This window comes from Vairimorpha necatrix, chromosome 10, assembly GCF_036630325.1.
Source record: "Vairimorpha necatrix chromosome 10, complete sequence".
In the NCBI taxonomy this organism is placed as follows: Eukaryota; Fungi; Microsporidia; family Nosematidae; genus Vairimorpha; species Vairimorpha necatrix.
This window is the reverse complement of record NC_088825.1, coordinates 499,827-520,445: the sequence shown is the minus strand read 5'-3', so window position 1 is coordinate 520,445 and position 20,619 is coordinate 499,827. Positions and strand designations below refer to the sequence as shown.

The 20,619-nt window shown below is 27.3% G+C and overlaps 7 protein-coding genes and 1 non-coding gene across 8 annotated transcripts; 5 read left to right on the top strand and 3 right to left on the bottom strand.

Moving 5' to 3' along the window:
• Positions 1-239: 239 nt before the first annotated feature.
• VNE69_10065 (uncharacterized protein) lies at positions 240-1,664 on the top strand (the record flags this gene model as incomplete). Its single annotated transcript, XM_065474787.1, has 1 exon — positions 240-1,664. One exon carries the CDS (start codon positions 240-242, stop codon positions 1,662-1,664), a length of 1,425 nt encoding a protein of 474 aa, XP_065330859.1.
• Positions 1,665-4,718: 3,054 nt separating this feature from the next.
• On the top strand, positions 4,719-5,678 carry VNE69_10064 (pyruvate dehydrogenase E1 component subunit beta (ODPB); the record flags this gene model as incomplete). The annotated part of the gene is made up of 1 exon (XM_065474786.1): positions 4,719-5,678. The coding sequence occupies one exon, from the start codon at positions 4,719-4,721 to the stop codon at positions 5,676-5,678; it is 960 nt and encodes a 319-aa protein (XP_065330858.1).
• A 164-nt stretch (positions 5,679-5,842) lies between these two features.
• On the top strand, positions 5,843-6,937 carry VNE69_10063 (SWI/SNF complex component; the record flags this gene model as incomplete). Its single annotated transcript, XM_065474785.1, has 1 exon — positions 5,843-6,937. The coding sequence occupies one exon, from the start codon at positions 5,843-5,845 to the stop codon at positions 6,935-6,937; it is 1,095 nt and encodes a 364-aa protein (XP_065330857.1).
• A 279-nt stretch (positions 6,938-7,216) lies between these two features.
• VNE69_10062 (alpha/beta-hydrolase domain-containing protein) lies at positions 7,217-7,969 on the bottom strand (the record flags this gene model as incomplete). Its single annotated transcript, XM_065474784.1, has 1 exon — positions 7,217-7,969. The coding sequence occupies one exon, from the start codon at positions 7,967-7,969 to the stop codon at positions 7,217-7,219; it is 753 nt and encodes a 250-aa protein (XP_065330856.1).
• A 226-nt stretch (positions 7,970-8,195) lies between these two features.
• On the bottom strand, positions 8,196-8,267 carry VNE69_10902. The gene has a single exon. It is a non-coding gene; the product is annotated as a tRNA-Glu (tRNA).
• Positions 8,268-8,567: 300 nt separating this feature from the next.
• VNE69_10061 (ubiquitin conjugation factor E4 (UFD2)) lies at positions 8,568-10,610 on the top strand (the record flags this gene model as incomplete). Its single annotated transcript, XM_065474783.1, has 1 exon — positions 8,568-10,610. One exon carries the CDS (start codon positions 8,568-8,570, stop codon positions 10,608-10,610), a length of 2,043 nt encoding a protein of 680 aa, XP_065330855.1.
• Positions 10,611-11,653: 1,043 nt separating this feature from the next.
• VNE69_10060 (uncharacterized protein) lies at positions 11,654-12,142 on the bottom strand (the record flags this gene model as incomplete). Its single annotated transcript, XM_065474782.1, has 1 exon — positions 11,654-12,142. One exon carries the CDS (start codon positions 12,140-12,142, stop codon positions 11,654-11,656), a length of 489 nt encoding a protein of 162 aa, XP_065330854.1.
• Positions 12,143-17,506: 5,364 nt separating this feature from the next.
• VNE69_10059 (uncharacterized protein) lies at positions 17,507-19,783 on the top strand (the record flags this gene model as incomplete). Its single annotated transcript, XM_065474781.1, has 1 exon — positions 17,507-19,783. One exon carries the CDS (start codon positions 17,507-17,509, stop codon positions 19,781-19,783), a length of 2,277 nt encoding a protein of 758 aa, XP_065330853.1.
• Between the last annotated feature and the right edge of the window lie 836 nt (positions 19,784-20,619).

Below are 20,619 nucleotides of genomic sequence, written 5' to 3'. Positions count from 1 at the left end.
TAGCTAAGAAAGAAAACATCAAAGGATGTAATAAATATGAAAAGGGAAGGTTTTTAGACGAAGGTATTATATTGGTGGTATGCCCTGGGGACTCGTATGTTGTGAAGCTATCTAATGGGCGATATGTTAAAAAGAGACATTATGACTTGAAAAATCTGCTTAGGGTCAATGGTGATGTAGGAGACTAACCGTCTTGGAGGGGGGGATGTTATATATTCTTATATTTCTGAACCCTAATTATGATAAAAAAATACATTTTATGTTTTTTAAGCTTTTCTAAATCAACGAAAGAAGATCACAAAGAAAGTGCTCCGAATTTGGACACGGACAGTTCAATCAACATTGAAAATTTAGATATGATAATAATTAACGATTCAATGGCAGATCCTTTGCAAAAAAGTTACTCATTAAATGATATTTCAAATAATACAGACATGGAACTTTCTTTATTTGATCGATCCCTCTCTTTTAGTGAATTTTCAGAGTGTCCATCTCTCTATATAAATTCAAATAACGAATCAGAACAATTATATGGTAAATTATCTACGGACCATAAATATAACTCAAAAGCTCAAGACGATTCAAAAACCAAAATAAAAGATTGCAAAGATGCTTTCGTTGATAATTTTAATGCCAATTTGATAGTTAACGAAAATTCTACCTTGAAAAAAATGTGCCAAGATGATCCCATTAATGAGTCAAATGATACATCATCAGCATCAGAGCACGAAAACTCCAATTTAAATGAATTTCGAAATGCCTATATACATGACACCGATTTTTATTCCATTGTTTCTGATGATCAAAATCCCGAATCAGAACTAACATTTTGTAAAGTCTCTTTAGATTTATGGGAATATCAAGACAATTCGAAAATTGAATCTGAAAGCTCTCATAATGAAAATTTTTTAATTAACAAAAACTCAACTTTAGCAGAAGAAGTACACGAAGATCCCAACGCAAAGACCTTTAAAAAATTGAAAGAATTTGAACAAGAAAAATATAATACAGATAAATCTCGCGATTCATTTCTGTATGTGGAAGACAATTTTTTATCAAAATTTGATCAATTAAATCATAATCAAAATGTATTATCAGATATTTACACTAAAAAATCCACCGAGAATTTGTCAGTTGATCGTAGAGCCGGAGAGACGGGATATGCTCTTAACAACAAAAATGAACAACATACGATAAAAAATGAATTTGATGAAAATTTAATGAAAAAAACATCAGAAGAAGATCAAGAGGTAAGCATTAATAGTTCTAACTCAAATTCGGCAAATGATCCCTTATTAACTTCAGAAGTAAGTATAAGGACGGAATATGGCTTCGATGTAGATTCTAGTAGTAGTTTGTCAGATACCACCTCTTATAGCCCAGATGCTGGAGAATTTGGCATTGTCCTTTGCACCAATACCAATGGTGAATGCCCATTAAGCGAAAACAACCCAGTAGCATCTGCATCAAAAGACCCCATTAATTTAAAACGAGATTCTGGCTCAAATGCAGAGTTGCCATCTTACAATAAGGCAGATGACGATACTTGCGAATATAAACCAGATGATTTGAAGAAGATTTTTACGAATCCAATGTTTTTTTGGGGATGTATGGCGGTGGCAAATTCATTGTTTTTGACTTGGAAGTTTTTTAAAAATAAATGAATAATTTTTTTTTAATGAGTCTTATATGTGTTATTTTTTCTGAAAAAAGATAATCGTATGAAATATTGTTGCTTATATTTACAAACAGATTCTCTTTCTTATAAAAATCTTCTTTGCCGTATAAATTAGAATGTAATGCTATTTTGGTTTCCTCGTTAGGACTAAAGTACCTATCTTTTTACAAAGATTTCTCAAAATATACCATTTTATACTTTCTAATCCTAAGTTAATAATTCTTTAGTATCTTTTATAATTTCAATTTAGTACAACTAACTTATGAATACTATTATACATTGTTTTATAGAAGGTTTATTTTGTCATGTCTCGTTTATTATGGACAGATTTTATTTACATCCCAATTGTCCGCTTTTTGTTTTAATAGACATTGCACTCATCTAATTGAATTGTCTAATAATGTTACTAAAAAATTTATTATACAGAATGTGAATTTAGATATATTATATGTATTTTATAGTGTTGTAGACTGTAATTCTACAACATTTATTTTATTTCACTCCCTGTCAAATCTATCATTGAATTTTCTAGAATTTTATTTACTATAAATAAAATTCTAGAAAGGAAGGGTACAGAAGGATGAACGAGAGACAAACACAAGGAGTGTTTAGACATAGTAACAAGACAGCTATGAGAGAGTATAAAGAGACGTTTAAAAATAAAGGCCAATATATTAATTCTATTTTAGAGTGGTACTTTATCACCGGGAGAGCTTCCCCGGGATACCACAACTTGAATTCAAGAGCGAGTGTAGGAGTGCCAAGTGCGAGTACAAAATTACTAGTGAATGATAATAAAACTAATTATGGTGAAGTAAACCAGAAGAAAATTAAATTAAGTTACACTATTCCAGGAACGGAATTTAAAATTGAAGAAGAACTGAATATTATAGAAGATATTCAAAAATTTGATATGTATGAGTGGTTCAAAACATTTGAGAAGATTACCACGAGAAACAAATGGAATCCAGAGCAATATGAGCTCATACTAAGAGACTTGATTTCTGATAAGTCCTTAGACGACAAAATATTTAAAGGAGATTTAATGAAAATACAAGAAAGAATTTTCAGTTATGTATACAGCGTGAAGAAAGCTGAGGGATGGATTAAGAAACTTACTAATGCAAAACAAATCGATTTTGTAACCATCAAGGAATACTATGAGTACATTAATAAATACGTTAAATATTATAGTCTTGCATATAAGATAAACAAGGACGAGTATAACAGAAAATTATGGGAGTACTTTAAGAATGGGCTAGGTGACAACACTAGAGGAAAATTAATTGATAATATCAATGTTCACAACCTTGAGGAATATATGAAGAAATTGTTAACGATGGAAGAAGAAATACTTAATTTAAATAATCCAAGAAATGATTCAAAAAAGTTCGAAACATTTGAACGAACACATAAAAATAATTACTTTTCAACACAAAAGAAGTGGTGCAAATACCACAAGCACAACGGACATAATTCTGTTGATTGCTTCATGAATAAAGAAAAAGGAAATCAAAACTATAGGGATTTACCAAGAAGAAATGAAATGAATGTCATGGAAGAAGAAAAAGACAACATTAGAGAAATGGTTGTTAGAGCGAATATTAAGGAAAGTAACGTGGACATTTTGTTAGACAGCGGAGCAAGCAGAAGCTTTATATCTGAAGGATTAGCTAAAAGATTAAATTTAAAGCTTAGAGAAAACAAATCTATAAGAACGGTTATAGCCAATGGAGAAGTAATTACCACTAATATGTCAACAGAATTAGACTTTAAATTTGAAGGAGTAAGCAAGAGTTACTCTATTGAACCATACGTCTTTGATAGATGCATGTATGATGTGATTCTAGGCAGAGATTTCTTGTTTAACAACAATTGCATTTTAGATTATAAAAATAAGGTAGTTATTGTGAACGAGAAGATTGTCAAAATCATTGGGTATGAAGAGGTAGCGGAAAAAACATTGGACGAAATAATGATTGAAAGACTATGCGTAGTGGAAGATGAAAAAATTGAAAATGAAGATCATAATAAAGTAAATAATTATACAGCCAAAACGAAAGATAGTAATGTGAAATTGGGTAGGAATAAACATAAGAAAGAAAGAAATACAGTATTTGGAAAACAAAATTGGGTTAAAAAGAATAAAAATAAGAAAGTAGTAACAGAATGTAAAACTGGTAAAATTATTAAAGATAAAACAAAAGATCAGGTTAACCCTGTAGTAAAATATCGAGATAAGATTTCAAAAATAAGATTTTATGATCCTTATAAAGGTAAGGTAATTTTTAATGCATCAGATCGGCCAAGAAAGAAAAAGACCAAGATAAAAATGTGTAAGCAGAAAAATAAGGTCGAAGTTCTATTCTATGCGAGGAACTTCTCGACAAACAAACTTAATAAAAAATTTATAAGTCCATACAGGGCGAATCTAAAGGAAAAAACTAAATTAAGGTATAAAGTATATAAATTATCAGGATGGTTTCACAGGAAACAGTTAAAGCTTTGAGAGGGGGCAGGATGTTGTAGACTGTAATTCTACAACATTTATTTTATTTCACTCCCTGTCAAATCTATCATTGAATTTTCTAGAATTTTATTTACTATAAATAAAATTCTAGAAAGGAAGGGTACAGAAGGAAGATGGAGAGACAAACACAAGGAGTGTTTAGACATAGTAACAAGACAGCTATGAGAGAGTATAAAGAGACGTTTAAAAATAAAGGCCAATATATTAATTCTATTTTAGAGTGGTACTTTATCACCGGGAGAGCTTCCCCGGGATACCACATATAGTTAAAATAATATTTTTATACTTTATATTGTGGGTTGACTGCTTACTATTATTATTAATATCTTTTTTTAAATAATTCAAAAATTTTTGTCATTTCAAAATCATGTAACAAATTACCAACCAACCATACCATTTTAATATGAAACTTATATCGCACTAATAAATCACACTAAATTCCAATAAATCAATAACATATAACTTTTTATTGGTTTTTTAATTTATAAAATAAATGTTTTTTTACTGTACATGTTTGAAATAAGAGAATTAATAAACCAGGCATTTGATGAAGAAATGTCTACTAATCCTGATATCTTCATCATAGGCGAAGAAGTGGGCCTCTCTGGAGGCCCACATGGCCTAACTAAGAATTTATTAAATAAATTCGGCGAGAGACGAGTCCGTGATACTCCCATCTCAGAGATGGGATTCACTGGCCTCGCAGTAGGCGCCAGTTACTTAGGCCTCCGCCCTGTTGTTGATTTTATGACATGGAATTTCGCTTTACAATCCATTGATCATATAATTAATTCATGTGCTAAAACTTCTTATATGTCAGGTAGACAAGTTTCTTGTCCTATAGTTTTCAGAGGTCCAAATGGATTTAATTCCGGGTATGCTGCACAGCACACACAAGATTTCGCTCAGTATTATGGCGCTATTCCCGGGGTCAAAGTAGTATGCCCGTATACAGGTAGAGATCACAAAGGCCTTCTTAAAAGTGCTATAAGAGACAATAATCCTGTTATTATTCTCGAGAATGAGATGTTATACAGAGATAAATATGACACAGTTCCGTTTGATTATTTACAGGACCTTGACAAATCTGTCATAGAGAAGGTAGGTAAAGATGTATCTGTTATAGGTATATCAATAAGTTTAAAAGAGGTTTTTAAGTCTGATAAGATATTAAAAGAGAGAGATATTGATATAGAGATTATTAATTTAGTGTCTATTAGACCAATAGATTATGAGAGTATTATTAAGTCAGCAGAGAAGACTAAGAGGGTAGTTATAGTTGATTTTTCGTATCCGTGTTTTAGTGTAGCGAGTGAAATAGCAGTGAATATTTATGAGAGGATGAGTGAAGTGAAGATAGTGAGAGTTTTGGCAGAGGATATTCCTACGCCTTATGCAGAGAATCTTGAGTGTTTGTCTTATCCTACGTATTCAGATGTAGTAGATGCAGTGACCAAAATAATGCAATAAATTCAATTAAAATTGATACAGATAGTTATTCATAAAATTTATAGTAATGTTTTATATAGTAATGTTTTATATATATGATGTTTGATATAGTAATGTTTTATATATAGTAATGTTTTATATAGTATTGTAGTATTGTTTTCATGTTTTTCTTTATTTCGTTCCCCATGACTTCCCGTTATGAAAATCTCAAGAAAGTCGAGAATCAGATCAATGATTTGTGTCTTCTTAAGAGACTTAAGATTGAGGCCGAGCATCGTAAGAGAATTAAGTGTACTAAGACACTCCGTCTTTATATAAATTCCTACTCTGATTCTGATGGATTTTTCTTCAGATTAGATTCCCGAGTGTTAAATGATTTTAAGAATAATCGAGAGATGAAATTAAGTGATTTAATAGAGCGAATTTATCTAATAAGATCTTTCAAAGATCAAGAAGACGAATTCAAAATTGAAGATGATCTTAAATTTAAGGACGAATTCAAATTTGAAGATGATCTTTATAAAGATCAAGACGATCAAAGAGACAGTTCTAATAAAGATCAAGAGAAAATTGAAGACCAAGACAAAATTGAATACCAAGAATTACATGATCTTAATTCTAATGAATACAATAACGATGTTGATGATATTTGTGAATGGATGATGCAAGGGGATGATGTCGAGTCCTTTGAATTCCGCTCAAAAAATGCAAAGTTTTTTAAATTAGTTCTCGTTCTTAATAATTCCAGGGATATCATGAAACTGAGTCCTTCTCTTTCTTCTCTTCTCCAAGTCTCCACATGTTCTAAACCAAATCTCTTAGGCTTATTTTACAAATACGCCATTAAGAATAATTTACTAGACAAAGATTCCCTTGTAACTTGCACTGAAGAATTAAGGAATATTTTCAAAGTCGACTCTTTTAAATTTACAGATTTGCCTGAATTAGTAGATGATCATTTATATCCTCTTGATAATATTGAGATATTAGTTCAAGATGGATGTTATGATATTATCTTGGAAGTTGATGATTTATTTCAGCATCCTAAAGTACATCATAAAGATGTTTACAATTTAGAAAGACGAATTGACACGACTTTTGAGATTAAAAATAATTTAGAAAAAAGACGCCGGATTTTAGAAGATTTCTCTTTTAATCCTTTAAATTTTATAAATAAGTGGATAAGTGTAGATTTAGAGGAGTTTAGTAACAAGACGGGGGTGTTTAGAGATGAGCGAGTACAGAACATAATGTATGAATTATTAAAGGATGTTCTATAAAAAAGATATTTTATTTGATATATAATATTTATATTTATAATATTTAGATTTATAATATTTAGATTTGATATTTAGATTTATAATATTTAGATTTGATTATTATTTGATATATAATATTTAGATTTATAATATTTAGATTTGATATATAGATTTGTTTTATAATTTGTTTATATTATAAAACAAATTTATAGATATAATCTAAATATTATAATATCAAATCTAAATATTATAATATCAATCTATACATATTATAAATATTATAAATCTATTTTATTTCGTTTATTCTTGTATGTATTCATTTATGAATTTGTAGTAGTTCTTGTTTTTCGCACTATTAAAATGTGTAGATCCTTTTAAATATCTTATCTTACTCTTCTTACACTGTCTACTTAAATATTCTCCATCTTCATTTCTAACTATCTTATCTTCACTGCTCAGTAGAAAGAGACACTCTTCTACTTTATCCATCTTATTCTCCCACTTATCTACTAATAAAAATGCTATGTGTCTCCATATTCTCCTTCTTCTTACTACTTCTTTGTAACTTCTAAAAGGATTCTCTAGTATAACTCGGCCTTCTATAAGTTTACTAAGATAAATCGCCAGTGAGCAGCCCAGAGACTGCCCAAAGAAGACTTTCTTAGTATTAGTCTGTCTAATATAGTCTATAATATGATCTAACTCCTTCTTTATACCTCTCTCTGATGGTATACCTCTATTATTAAATATGCCTTTTATATTGAAACTTAGTACATTACAATTAGTAAAAGAAGACATTTCATATAATAATCTCTTGAAGATCTTCTGGGAGATTATAGACCCGTGACAGAAGATTATGTCAGTATTAGAGTGATTATTAATATAGAAGAGATCTATACTCTTATAAGTACAGTGTATGGGAATAGAAGTGTAAGAAGAGCACTTGAAGACCAAATGTCTCTGGAAGACGAAGATAAGAAAAAGAGAGTGGAAGAATAAGAAGAAGAAAAATAAAGAAAAGAAAGGGAGAAGAGAAGACTTAATAAAGAACATAGAACGAAAAGAGGGGTGAAATGATAAAAAAAGAAAGACTATTCTTTGTCTAAGCTGTAAAGTTTTAAAGAAAGATGGCGATATCTTAGTCTATAGACAGAGAGATGGCATAGTCTATAGACAGAAAGATGGCATAGTCTAAGCTGACTTTAGCCTCTTAGTCTATAGACAGAAAGATGTCTGTATACAGAATATTATAAATATCTTCATTTTTCTAAAAATTTATTTCCTCGTCCGGGAATCGAACCCGGGCCCCCGGTGTGAAAGACCGATATCCTAACCACTGGACTAACAAGGATAGTAAAAAAAGAAAACAAAATATAAAATAAACAAAATGCAAGTTTTTGAATTTGTATAACTCTTAGTATCATAAAAATATGATCTCTAGATTTGATAATATAGAAATCTATATTATTGTAAAACTCAGTTCCAAAATATCGTCAGAATAAATTCTAAATTAATTTTGTAATTTTCTTCTCCATTTATGCTGAATTTAGTTTTTTTGAAATTTAAACATTTTTTTTGAAATTTAAACAATTTAGTTTTATTTTTTGCCCTTTAAAATATGACAAATCTTAATAACACGACAAATTCTAATATGACAAATTCTAATAATATGTCACAGTCTAAAATATATTTAAGTCGTGTTGATTTCTTTAAATCTTTAGATTTACAATTCGATGGAGGATCTTCTTTGGATCTTGAAGAATCTGAAATTCTCTTTTTATATTTCATTGAGATCTCTGAAGATCCTCTTCTTACAATATTCCAGAATTATAGTAAAGATTATTCAGAAAATCATAAAGATTTCTTACTTAAAAAAATAGAAGAACTCCCTTTTAATAATAATTCATTTGAATATTTAGTAAAGGAATCATCTTTTAATACTCTTGATATTCTTCCAAATCTCCCTTTATCTTTTTATATTCCTTTCTTTTCTTATATTTGCTCTAAGAAATATTTCTATTTCTTAGAGAATTTATTATCTTTTCCTCAAATATTAGAAATATTCTCTGACGAATCAATCTGGTCAAATCCTTGGTATGTCTTAGAAGAGAACTTTATAGACATTATTTATTCTATAATAAAGACTCTAATATGTCAGAATCCTCTCTTAAAGAGACACTTCATTTTTAGCATTAAATGCATAATTATGAATAATCAGGAGAGGAATAAGACGCTTTTTAAAAAAGAAGATTTTATGACAGACCAGGAGGCATATTCCTTGAATTTACTAATTAATAAGTTCTTAGAGACTATTATTAGTAAAAAGATGAAGATACCAAGAGAAGAGGAGTCTTTTACAAATTTCATCTTTTATAGTAAAGCAGAGGTGTTTAAACTTAGTTTTATAAAGATGATAGAAGAGAGGAAAATGAAGAGGATAGAAGAAGAAGAGACAGAAGAAATAGACAAGATATTGAAGAATATAGTGAATGAGAAGAGATACGGGGAATATCTAAGCGACTACATTCACACAGTACAAAATGAAGATAATCCGAATTTCAAATTAATCTGCTCTGTTTATTTGTACATTTCTGAGTTCTTCCCGCCTGACGCCTCGGTCATTTCATTCCTTTTTAAATATGAAGATCTAAAACACCACATCTTAAGGATCCTCGCTAATAATCCGAATATTATCAAGTTCAGTCTAATGAACAAGATCATAGAATATTACAATAAGATCCAGAAAGAAGGACACAAGATAGAAATAAGATATTTAATAAATATAATACTAGTAGAGAATAATGCAGTACTTAAGACATGTAGACAGAATATTAAGGCAGTGAATTACCTGATGAGTGATTTTGAATATTGTCTAAGTCGAGGACTAGGAGGAATTAAAGAGATCAACGAAATAACCAAGAAAATAAATCTAAAAGATATTAATATTGGAAATATAAATAGCAGAGACATTGGAAATATAAATAGTAGAGACATTGAAGATATAAATAGCTTGTTATTTGATTTAAAAAGACAAAAACAAAGAGTCCACACATATTTCATCTTCGTAGACACTTGTTTTAGACTCCTTGGGAAAATTATAAATAAAAATAAAGATCTACTTTTAGTAGACGAATTAATAGAAATATTCGTCAAGATACTAAACTGTAATCTCAAGATAATAGTCGGCCCAAAATGCAGTGACTTGATCTTAAAAACATTTAAAGACATAACAAAAGAATCTCTGAATTTTAAGCCTAAAGATCTCTTAAGAAATATCTTACTAATATATCTAAATATAAAAGACCAGAAATTTATAAAAAAAGTCTGTAATGAAGAAATGTATTTTGATCTGAATTTGTTTGTAAGAGGAGAAGAAATTTGTAGGAACAAATTTCTTCTTAATAATTCACAGCTCAGTGAACTAGAAGAACTTATAGAGAAATTTAAAGAAAACCAGAAAGAACAAGAAGAAGAAGAAGAAGGATTTTATGATCCACTGACTTATAACTTAATAAAAGATCCAATAAGATTACTGACGAGTAATGTGACAGTAGACAGGAGTACATACAATATGATAATGCTTAATGATGGAATAGACCCATTTAATAGGAAAGAAATTAATGAGAGTCAAATAGAAGAAGATGAAGAGGTGAAGAAGAAAATAGAGAGAATCAAAAATAAAAAGAAATATTAAATTTGTAAAAAAAAAATTTTATAAAATTCATATATATATGTAAAAAAAATCTAAGCTTATATTATAAATAAAGATTAAATTTAAAAAAAATCTAAGCTTGTATTATAAATAAAGATTAAATTTGTAAAAAAAAATCTAAGCTTATATTATAAATAAAGATTAAATTTGTAAAAAAAATCTAAGATAACATAATAAATAAAGTTTATCTTTGTAAAAAAAATCTAAGCTTATATTATAAATAAAGATTAAATTTGTAAAAAAAAATTCTAAGATAACTAATAAATCTAAGCCAATATAAAAAATATACATATGTAAAAAAAACTATAGAAAATTATAAGATAAAATAAAAAAATCTAAGCTATTATAAAAATCAAAGAAAGCTAATCATAGATGTAAAATAAAAAAAAATATAAAAAATTTGTATATATGTAAAAAAAAATATAACAAATCTAAGATAACAAATAAACCTAAGCTTACATGTAAAATAAAATATAATAGATCTAAGCTTATAGAAAAAACCTAAGCTAACATTATAAATTTAGGCGAATATTGGAAATCTAGTCTAAAATAATAAATCTAAGCTAACATTATAACTCTAAGCTAAATTAGAAATCTAAGCTAACATAAGAAAATCTAAGCTAACATAGTAAATCTATGCCTATAGAAAAAATCATTAAAATAATAATTCTAAGCTAACATAAAAAAACCTAAGCTAACATAACAAACCTAAGCTAACATGTAAAATAAAATATAATAAATCTAAGCTTATAGAAAAAATCTAAGCTAACATTATAAATCTAAGCGAATATTAGAAATCTAGTCTAAAATAATAAATCTAAGCTAACATAGTAAATCTATGCTTATAGAAAAATCAAAGCTAATATAAAAAAATCTAAGCGAATATTAGAAATATAATCCAACATAATAAATCTAAGTTTATATAAAAAATCTAAGTTTATATAAAAAATAAAATATAATATTCTAAGCAAACATAAAAAACTCATTATATTTGTAATAACTCAATAAATCTTATATAAATTTATTTAATTTTTGCGCATACAAGCTTTTATCTCTCTCAATCTATTTAACTCTTTCTTAATATTCCCTACATCTTGGGAATATTTACGATTTAAAAGTTCAATATTCTCAAAACTCTCCTTCTTCAAATTTATTATACTATTTAAATGTTCATTACATACTTTAATATAATTCTCAATACAAGCATTATTCATATTTATAGAATTCTCAATTTTACTAACTAATTCATACTTATTTTTTTCTGTCCTTTTTATTAATAAAAAAATTAATCTATTAATTCCATGTACTAGAGAACTCTTTAACTTGTTATACAACATGTTAGTTTTATTGATTTTAATAAACAAATTATTTCTTTCTAATTCTCGATCATTGTAAAAATTAACTCTTAAGTTGTACAAATTTGACTCTAAGACGCAAATTAAAGTGGAAATAGAAGGTACAGAAGTGTGATTAGTTGGTGTTGAATAAGTAATGAATAAAAAAATCATATTCATGGGCATATTTGTTTAATCAAAAAATATATCAAGATTCTTGATCAAAGAATAGAATATAACGTGTAAAAACTTATTTATAGTAAAGTTATGTTTTTTAAAGTTGTCATAACAAGTCGGAGAGACTTCTCTGTACTTGTAGTGAATTTAAATAAAAATTTCAAATACTAATTTGTAAGGAAGAAACTTGGAATTATTTTTAAAAAAAATATCTTGTGGGATAGGATAACTGTATGTTATAGTAATGTTAAATAAAAACTCTGTAGAAATAATGCTTTCTCTAAGGCTTTTATACATGAATCAACGAATAAATAATTATGATGAGATTTAATGAATATCAAAAAAAACACTCAAAATATAAATATTTTAATCATAGAGGAAGCTTGATACAGAAATTTGTATAAGTGATCGAGCAGACTTTAATATCTTGTCATATACAAGATAATCTTAACAACCCGAATATTCTTGTTATTGATAAGAATAAAGAAATATAAAAATTCCAAATAGGAATAGACAAGAGGAAAATGATCTAAGTATAAGTCACGACAAGAAAGGATTCATGTAAAATGAAGTGATGACAAAATATTATAGAAAGTGCAACGGACAAAAGCGAACTAAAAAATCTGAGCATAATACATCTTTAAATTGTGCTGAAGAACACATTATCGTCTTTCGCTTTAATTCGAAGATTAGGATACGACCAGAAGTGGCTGGAGCTACAGTGCGCTAACTGGAAAAAATAAGTAAAAGTTCAAGTTTTTGAATTAAAGAGCTTTCGAACATCTTAAACAAAAATATCTAAGAATTTATGAAGCGCTTGTTACTGGCTGTATTGCACAAATATGATAAATCTGTCGCTCAAAAATTTAAAACCTCTGATTTCGGATACGAAACTAAACTTATAAGGAGATCGTAATTCTATTAAATATACTAACTTTATATGGTTTTTTGTCAGATAAAAAGATTCTGTAATAAAAGCTCTCCTTCTAGTAACAAAGATAATTTTTAATTGAACTTGAGCATATGTGTACTAATTTATTATCATCTTAAAGTATCCGATAAAATTATTCCATTATAAATTATAATGGAAAGTTTTTTATATTCGTCTAATAATTACAATATACATTTATTAAGATTATCAAATCACAATTTCCATAATTAAACGAATAAATAAAAAAACGTAATTAATATGTATTTAATTTAAAATCTTTTTTTACTATTTTCAAATGCAATGTAAAAAAAATAATATTAAATTGTATGGCAAATACTTTTAAGAATGTTTTGAGCATTCAAAGTAATCTATGCTAGTCAAATGTAGCGGACTTTTATAATTGAATTGACTATTTTATAATCTCTCCGTGACTTATATATCTACGCACTATATATAGAATAATATTTGATCTCCAAAAAATTTTGCAAAAAATAATTCTGATATTTACGTAACTTCCCACAGTAAACTTTACTGCAAAAAATAGATACATTTTTTAAATTTTTAAGAGGAACAAAATAACACTTTGATTGGGCGTAACATACCTCGCTATAACTTTATATTATATTCAAAAAAAAATTTGGTGATTTATGTTTTCGTTAGGTTAGTGTTAAAACATCGTGCAAAAAAAATTATTCAAAAAAGTGGGACTACCTGCATTTCTATTATTTTATTTCATAACACATTACTTTGAATTTATAAAAGTATTAAAAGCTGTTTATGTTTAAATATCTACCTTTATAGTACGAAATATTCTATATAATAAATATAAACATTTATAGAGTAATTTATATTTATACAAAAAAAATATATAGATAATTAGGTACTATAAAATTATAATTGAAGATTGTGATACGAGACTATTGAAACGTTTTTTGCAACAAAATAAAAATTTATCATTATGTGCTCTTTTCGAAAAAACTATCTTCTATACAAAAAAATAGAAAAAAGATCGAAATATAAAAAAAAAATAATCATAGTATAGTTTTATTGATATTTTAAAAGAGGTGCACAAAGAATTTGGGGATTTGGTATAGTAAGTCGAATATTTTTATATTGGCGTTTATGTTTAGTTATTAATAATTTTTCAAGACAGCCTTTTGAATTCTAATCTCATGCAACGAGAAAATACGATTTCTAACAAGCGTTAAGACCTATGAACAAATACAAAGTACATTTGTTGGGCAGATAATATGTAGGGAGAAATATTAAATAGGAATCAGAGAGACTTGTATTTGTAAATTGCTAATCAAAAATATCTCCTATTAAGTAGAACCGTTATTAAGTTTCGATGTGGTACCTGGACTTTTACTCTGTAAATATAATTTACAATTTATACATATATGCCAGAATGATTTACAACAGATATATTATCGAATACTTCTAGATTAGCCTAAAGAGGATGTCATCTAGTAAAAAGAGAGACTTAATATCATCTTCAAAAATGCCAAAATGACTACTCTTTATATATTTGCTGCGCTGGGCTCACTCGGCATAATATTTGGCCAGCGGATTACAATATCTTTAAAAATAGTGTCCATGTTGTGATGTACATGACTACATCACATAGACAACTGTCAAAACGATCAGCTGTCAAACATCTTAAACGGCATGTAATGATGAGTCACACAAACAAACAAACAAACGAAAGTTGGATGGTCGTTACTACATTCGTAAGTACGCCAATGTTTGTGTTTAGCGTTGACAACAATTAATAAATTAAAAATAAACTATAAAAGAAAGTCTGTCTGTGAAGGGTATGGAATATATAGAATCCAAGAGAGAGACTAAAACCATCAATAAACATATTTACATTAAAAACTATTTAGAGAGATATTATAAAAATGGCCATGTACCCCGGATACATGACATAATTGAATTCAATTCCCACAAAGTATCGAAAGGGGACAAAAACGCAGTAACTAAGGAAGCGTTAGAATTTAAGTATACGATCGAAGAGATCGATTTAGAAGTTAAGAAAAGCTTAAGCATAATAAAAAATATCAAAGAATTTAATGAAATAGAGTTAGATACATGGTTTGAAGAGTTCAACCAAATTTCTAAGAACAAAAAATGGGATTTTAAAAAAGAGAAAATCGCCTTAGCAGAATTAGTGCGAGATCCCGCATTGCAACAAATATTTGCATTACCAGATTTAGAGAAAATAAGAAGATATATTGAGAAAAATTTAAGTCAAAGATCAAGTCCTGAGATGCTACATTTAAAGCTACAGGCATGCAAACAAATTAATTTTAGATACATTAAAGAATATTTGTTTGAAATAAAGAATCTAGTAGATCAGTATGCTAGACTAGAAAACTTAACGAGAAAAGAATACGAAAGAAAGTTAAGAGAGAGTTTTTTCTTGGGATTAGGTTTTTCCACTCGTCTTAAGATATTAGAGCTTGGAAAAAATAACGTCGAAGAAACCATGACGTATTTAGAAACAGTGGAAGAGTGTTTGATTTTTGAAGGAAAAAGGCGTGGAATAAAATATGAATCAGTTCATAATGATAGATCCAAATTTGAAACCGAAAAGGACGGTTATAAGAAAAATAAATGGTGCCGCCTCCATAAAAACAGTACGCACAATACAGAGGATTGCTTTAGACTAAACAATACCTCAGAGCAGCTTAAGAAAAATCTAGAAAACATAAAAATGCCGAATATTGTTCCAAAAAAATTATTTACAATTAGAGAAATAAAGAAAAATAACATACCAGAAGAGGTAGTATTTAATAGAGAAAATAAAGTCGAGAATATTAAAATAAAAAATCAAGAAGTAACTAATAAAAAAAATTCAAAAGAAGTGAAAACAAAACATGAAACATCGAAAAATGATGAAATAATAGCGAAAACGCTTAGCCATGAGAAACTACAGAATGTAGTTGGAACAAACATATTAAAAGTAAAAGATAAAAATATTAAAAGAAACACAGATATTGACCAAAAGTTTGCCAATGCGATAAAAAATAATAAAGATGACAATAAAAGAAATCGAGATATTAAATTAACAAAAATAAAATACCGTGATAAAGATAAACAAATGAAGACATATAAAATAAGAAATAAGCACAAAGAAAAGTTAGAAAATATAAACACGAAGAATAAGCAGGAAATAATAAAAATTAATAAAAATAATATAATAGTAGAACCGCCGGACGAAATATTGAAACATGAAGAGTGGTCAGGAATATATAAGAATGAAGTGGTATCTTTAAAAAATTTAAAGCTTTAGGAGAGGGCAGAATGTGATGTACATGACTACATCACATAGACAACTGTCAAAACGATCAGCTGTCAAACATCTTAAACGGCATGTAATGATGAGTCACACAAACAAACAAACAAACGAAAGTTGGATGGTCGTTACTACATTCGTAAGTACGCCAATGTTTGTGTTTAGCGTTGACAACAATTAATAAATTAAAAATAAACTATAAAAGAAAGTCTGTCTGTGAAGGGTATGGAATATATAGAATCCAAGAGAGAGACTAAAACCATCAATAAACATATTTACATTAAAAACTATTTAGAGAGATATTATAAAAATGGCCATGTACCCCGGATACATGACACATGTGATCTCTCTTTCCTATTTTGTCGAGAATTATGATGACGTAAATATCTAATTACAAAGTGCTCTAACAAAAAGTTTTTATATAACCCATATAATACTTTACGTATAAATATAAAGAAAGTAAGTCAAGTTCAAAATTTATAAAAATTTGGGCTCTAGACTTGAGTATATGCATTTGATCTTGGTGTTTACAAGTTTCATATTTCATGACCATATACTATCTGCACATTCTATCATTATGATGTACAACACATCTAATGATAAACCAATCATTAAAGGTATACACAATTATAACCAATGGCTCGACCACCTTTAAATTCAGCTTAACGACAACATCATCTAACATAGAATAATTACTAAAATGTATTTCTCATTCTTTTATGGGATTACTTGTTGTAGCATATGCATTTGAACGAAAGACTGAAAAATACATATTAATAAGTTTGTACAAAATAGCAAATATTTTCGTAATTTTTCGTAAAGTTATATAAGGCAAAGGTAATATATTTATAGAATACAAAAAAAACAATATATTTGAAAATATTCTAATTGTCTTATGTATTAAAAGAGTATATTTTATTTTTTTTTCAATTTCATATTGCACCATGATATGTAGGAAAAAGTTGACTCAACAAATATTGCGCTGTAAATACATCATTATATTCGAGGATAATAACATGTCGATCGGAACGGCCAAATATAACTAGCAATATTTACAATTATTTATTAATTTTTATTGTTTGTAAATTAAATTAAAATTTAACTTTTCATCTATTTATATGTTATTAATGAAATACCCATGAATATCGCTGTAATATTTTACTTTATCTTTATTATTAAAAATTGTAAACAATTTTATAATAGCTTGAATTTTAAGATAAACTATAAGATACAAGAGAGAGATTATCTCACGTTAAGCTTTTTAAAACAATATGTTATTGTAATAATACGATTTGATACATCAAAAAATGAACTTAATGCGGATATCTCGAGAATACAGCCAAATGCCACTATTCGAGAAAATTTAAATTCTATTACCTTACATTGTGACAATAAATCAGTCCAAATTATAGTATACGAGTTTGAATATTTATTAAAAAACGAGATAAATTCTAAGTTTATGGAATCTATTGTACTAATTTACAAACCAAAATATTTTGAAGATAATATTATTTTCAAAAAAATAATCAATAAATTCAAAGAAGTAAATATTAATAGAAATTCTGACGACGAACTTTCATATGAATATATTCTCGATGAATATTCTTTATTGTCAACAGTGTTAACAAAAATGAAGATTTTTCATGATTATAACTATGATCCCATTAAACAGCATTCATATATTGCATACGTAGAAAATAAAGATATAAAACATATAGGTTTTTGTATCACTTTTAATCATGTGTATTGTTTCTTTGAAGTAAATGTCAAAGAACTATACGCCGAAAAAATTTTCAATTTGGTTTCTGCGGACTCATCATTCAATGGTATTATAGATATGACTATATCTAAGCATTTTAGAGAATTGTTTGATTATGTCTACATTAATAATATTAAAACAAATTACAAGGGGTTTTTTCCGGACTGTACATATAACAAAATTAAGTCTGTTGATGGTACATTTGAGATCAAGATAAAAAATCATAAAATTTATTTTTCTCATAAAAAAGATGTTTTTATATACTCTTTGAGAATTAAAAACATTGATAAGAGATGCTTTAATGAATTTCAAAAAATTTTTAAAAGGTTTCTAGCATTAAAAGAAGAAAATGAAAATTTTAGAATAATTATATTATTTTTTAGATTAATGAATAGCCATAACAAAATAGGCCTTCTCGCCAATAGAATTCTAAATAAACCACGCACAGCGTTAAATATATTATTTAGTCATCTTTTATTGAATCAAGGGTTGATAGAAGAAAATGAATTAGATAAAATCATAAAAAATGAAGATTTTGATGAATGTAATAGAAAGGAACTTATAAAAAATTTATTGGACAATTTAAACGATAATGTATACATATCTAATGCATATATAATGAAAATATGTCTTTTCATCGAAGCAGAAAACCTCATTAATGAAATTGAAAACGATAATAACTCGATATTTGGCACTTTAAAAAATATTGGAAACAATATATTAGTTAAAATTTTTTCACAAAATTCCTTAAAAATTTTAAAACTATATATACTAGGAAAATTAAAAAAGACTAGCCTGTTAACGATATTTCAAGAACTAGTAAATTCCCACATGAATACTATTGAAGTTTACGGAATAAGCACATCAACATATTTATCTAGAATAACGTCCTTGTTTACAGGATTAGAAAATAATACTTGTAAAAATTCATGGTATACATTTAACGCTAAAAAAAGCGAAGTCCTCGAAGTTTTAAGATTTGATGAAACCGAGATAGAACGTAACAATAAATCAATAAGAAGAGGATTATCTAAAAACTTTTTAGATTTTAATAAACTTGATATCTTAAATAGTTTAAAGAAGGACGTAGAGAAAATTGATAAAAATACATCAATGGAAGAAATAAAATATTTTAAAAATAGAGTAAAGAATATTTTGATAGACATAAATATGATAGAATTTAATGAAGACATAACAAAGATAATAGACGAAGCTTTACTTAGAGACGCAGGGAATTTATTTGATTATAAGAATAGAGCAAATTTTGAGAACGAATTACGAAATTTAGTGAATATAGAACTTGAAAAGATTTTTAAAAATAATTATTTTATGGAAAAACTAGAAAATGTAGTTAAAAGTGTTGATAAAGATTTGTTAAATGATTATAAAAAGGAAGCAAAGTTAAAATTATATCAAAATATAAAGATTAATATAGAAAAAAATGCTAGAGCCAACAGTATAATATATTTTCAAAAAGTAATTATAGATTTATTTAGAAGTTTTTTTTATAATGACACAATTGAAATAAAACAGTGCGAAAATAATATGAAAAATACACTCTCCATATTAGAAGAAGATATATTAATATCTTATCTACATAATGATATTAGTATAAAAATAAACGAGACGTTGATCAAAATATTGGAAAATCATTAGAAAAAATTAACTAATAAATAATATTGTTAAGCATAAAAACAATGATATTTGTTACGAAAAAGTTTAAAATATTTATAACCAACTAGAAATGTCATATGCTTAAATTATCGTTTCATTTTGAATATTAAATTAAAAAAATGTGATTTCTGAATGGTCGGTTCTAATTTAGTGTTATGTTTACTCGGTTTAACTAAAATAGTTCTATTAAGAACTCTTTAGTTTTCATATACAAGTGACTTAACATGGTCGAACTCTAATTATTTTTTAAAAAAACAGTATTAAATTATAGCCTGTATAAAATCTATTCATAGATAAATAACACATCATTTATGATATCTGATTGTATAAAAAATCAATAAAATGTGAATCCTCTATATACCTATGTCTAAATCGCAATTGTCTTAGTGAGGCTTCTAGCTTTTTCTCTCATCTCTATATTCGATCTTCCGTACTCTTTTATTGTATACGTTCACAATATCTATCCAAAAAAATCATTTAACATTTTCTTGAGACTATTGATTAAATATAGATTTATATTTCCACATATTTTGTTTGTTTTTTGTTAGATCTTGAAGTGTTAAAATACCATCATGTAATTAAGCTTTTTGATATTTTTTAAGTATTTTAATTAAAGGGAAAAGTATAAAAATCATGTGTTAAATTACCAGAATGTAAAATTTATATATTGAAGCGAAAGCATTTCTCTGGACTACCAAAGGAGAGGAGACGAAGCCGATGTGGAAAAGACTATGGAGACGAGAAGCCACCTACAAGCAGGAGACGCTAACGCGGAACCTATCCTTGTTAAACTAAAAATATAAATTTCAATAAGCATA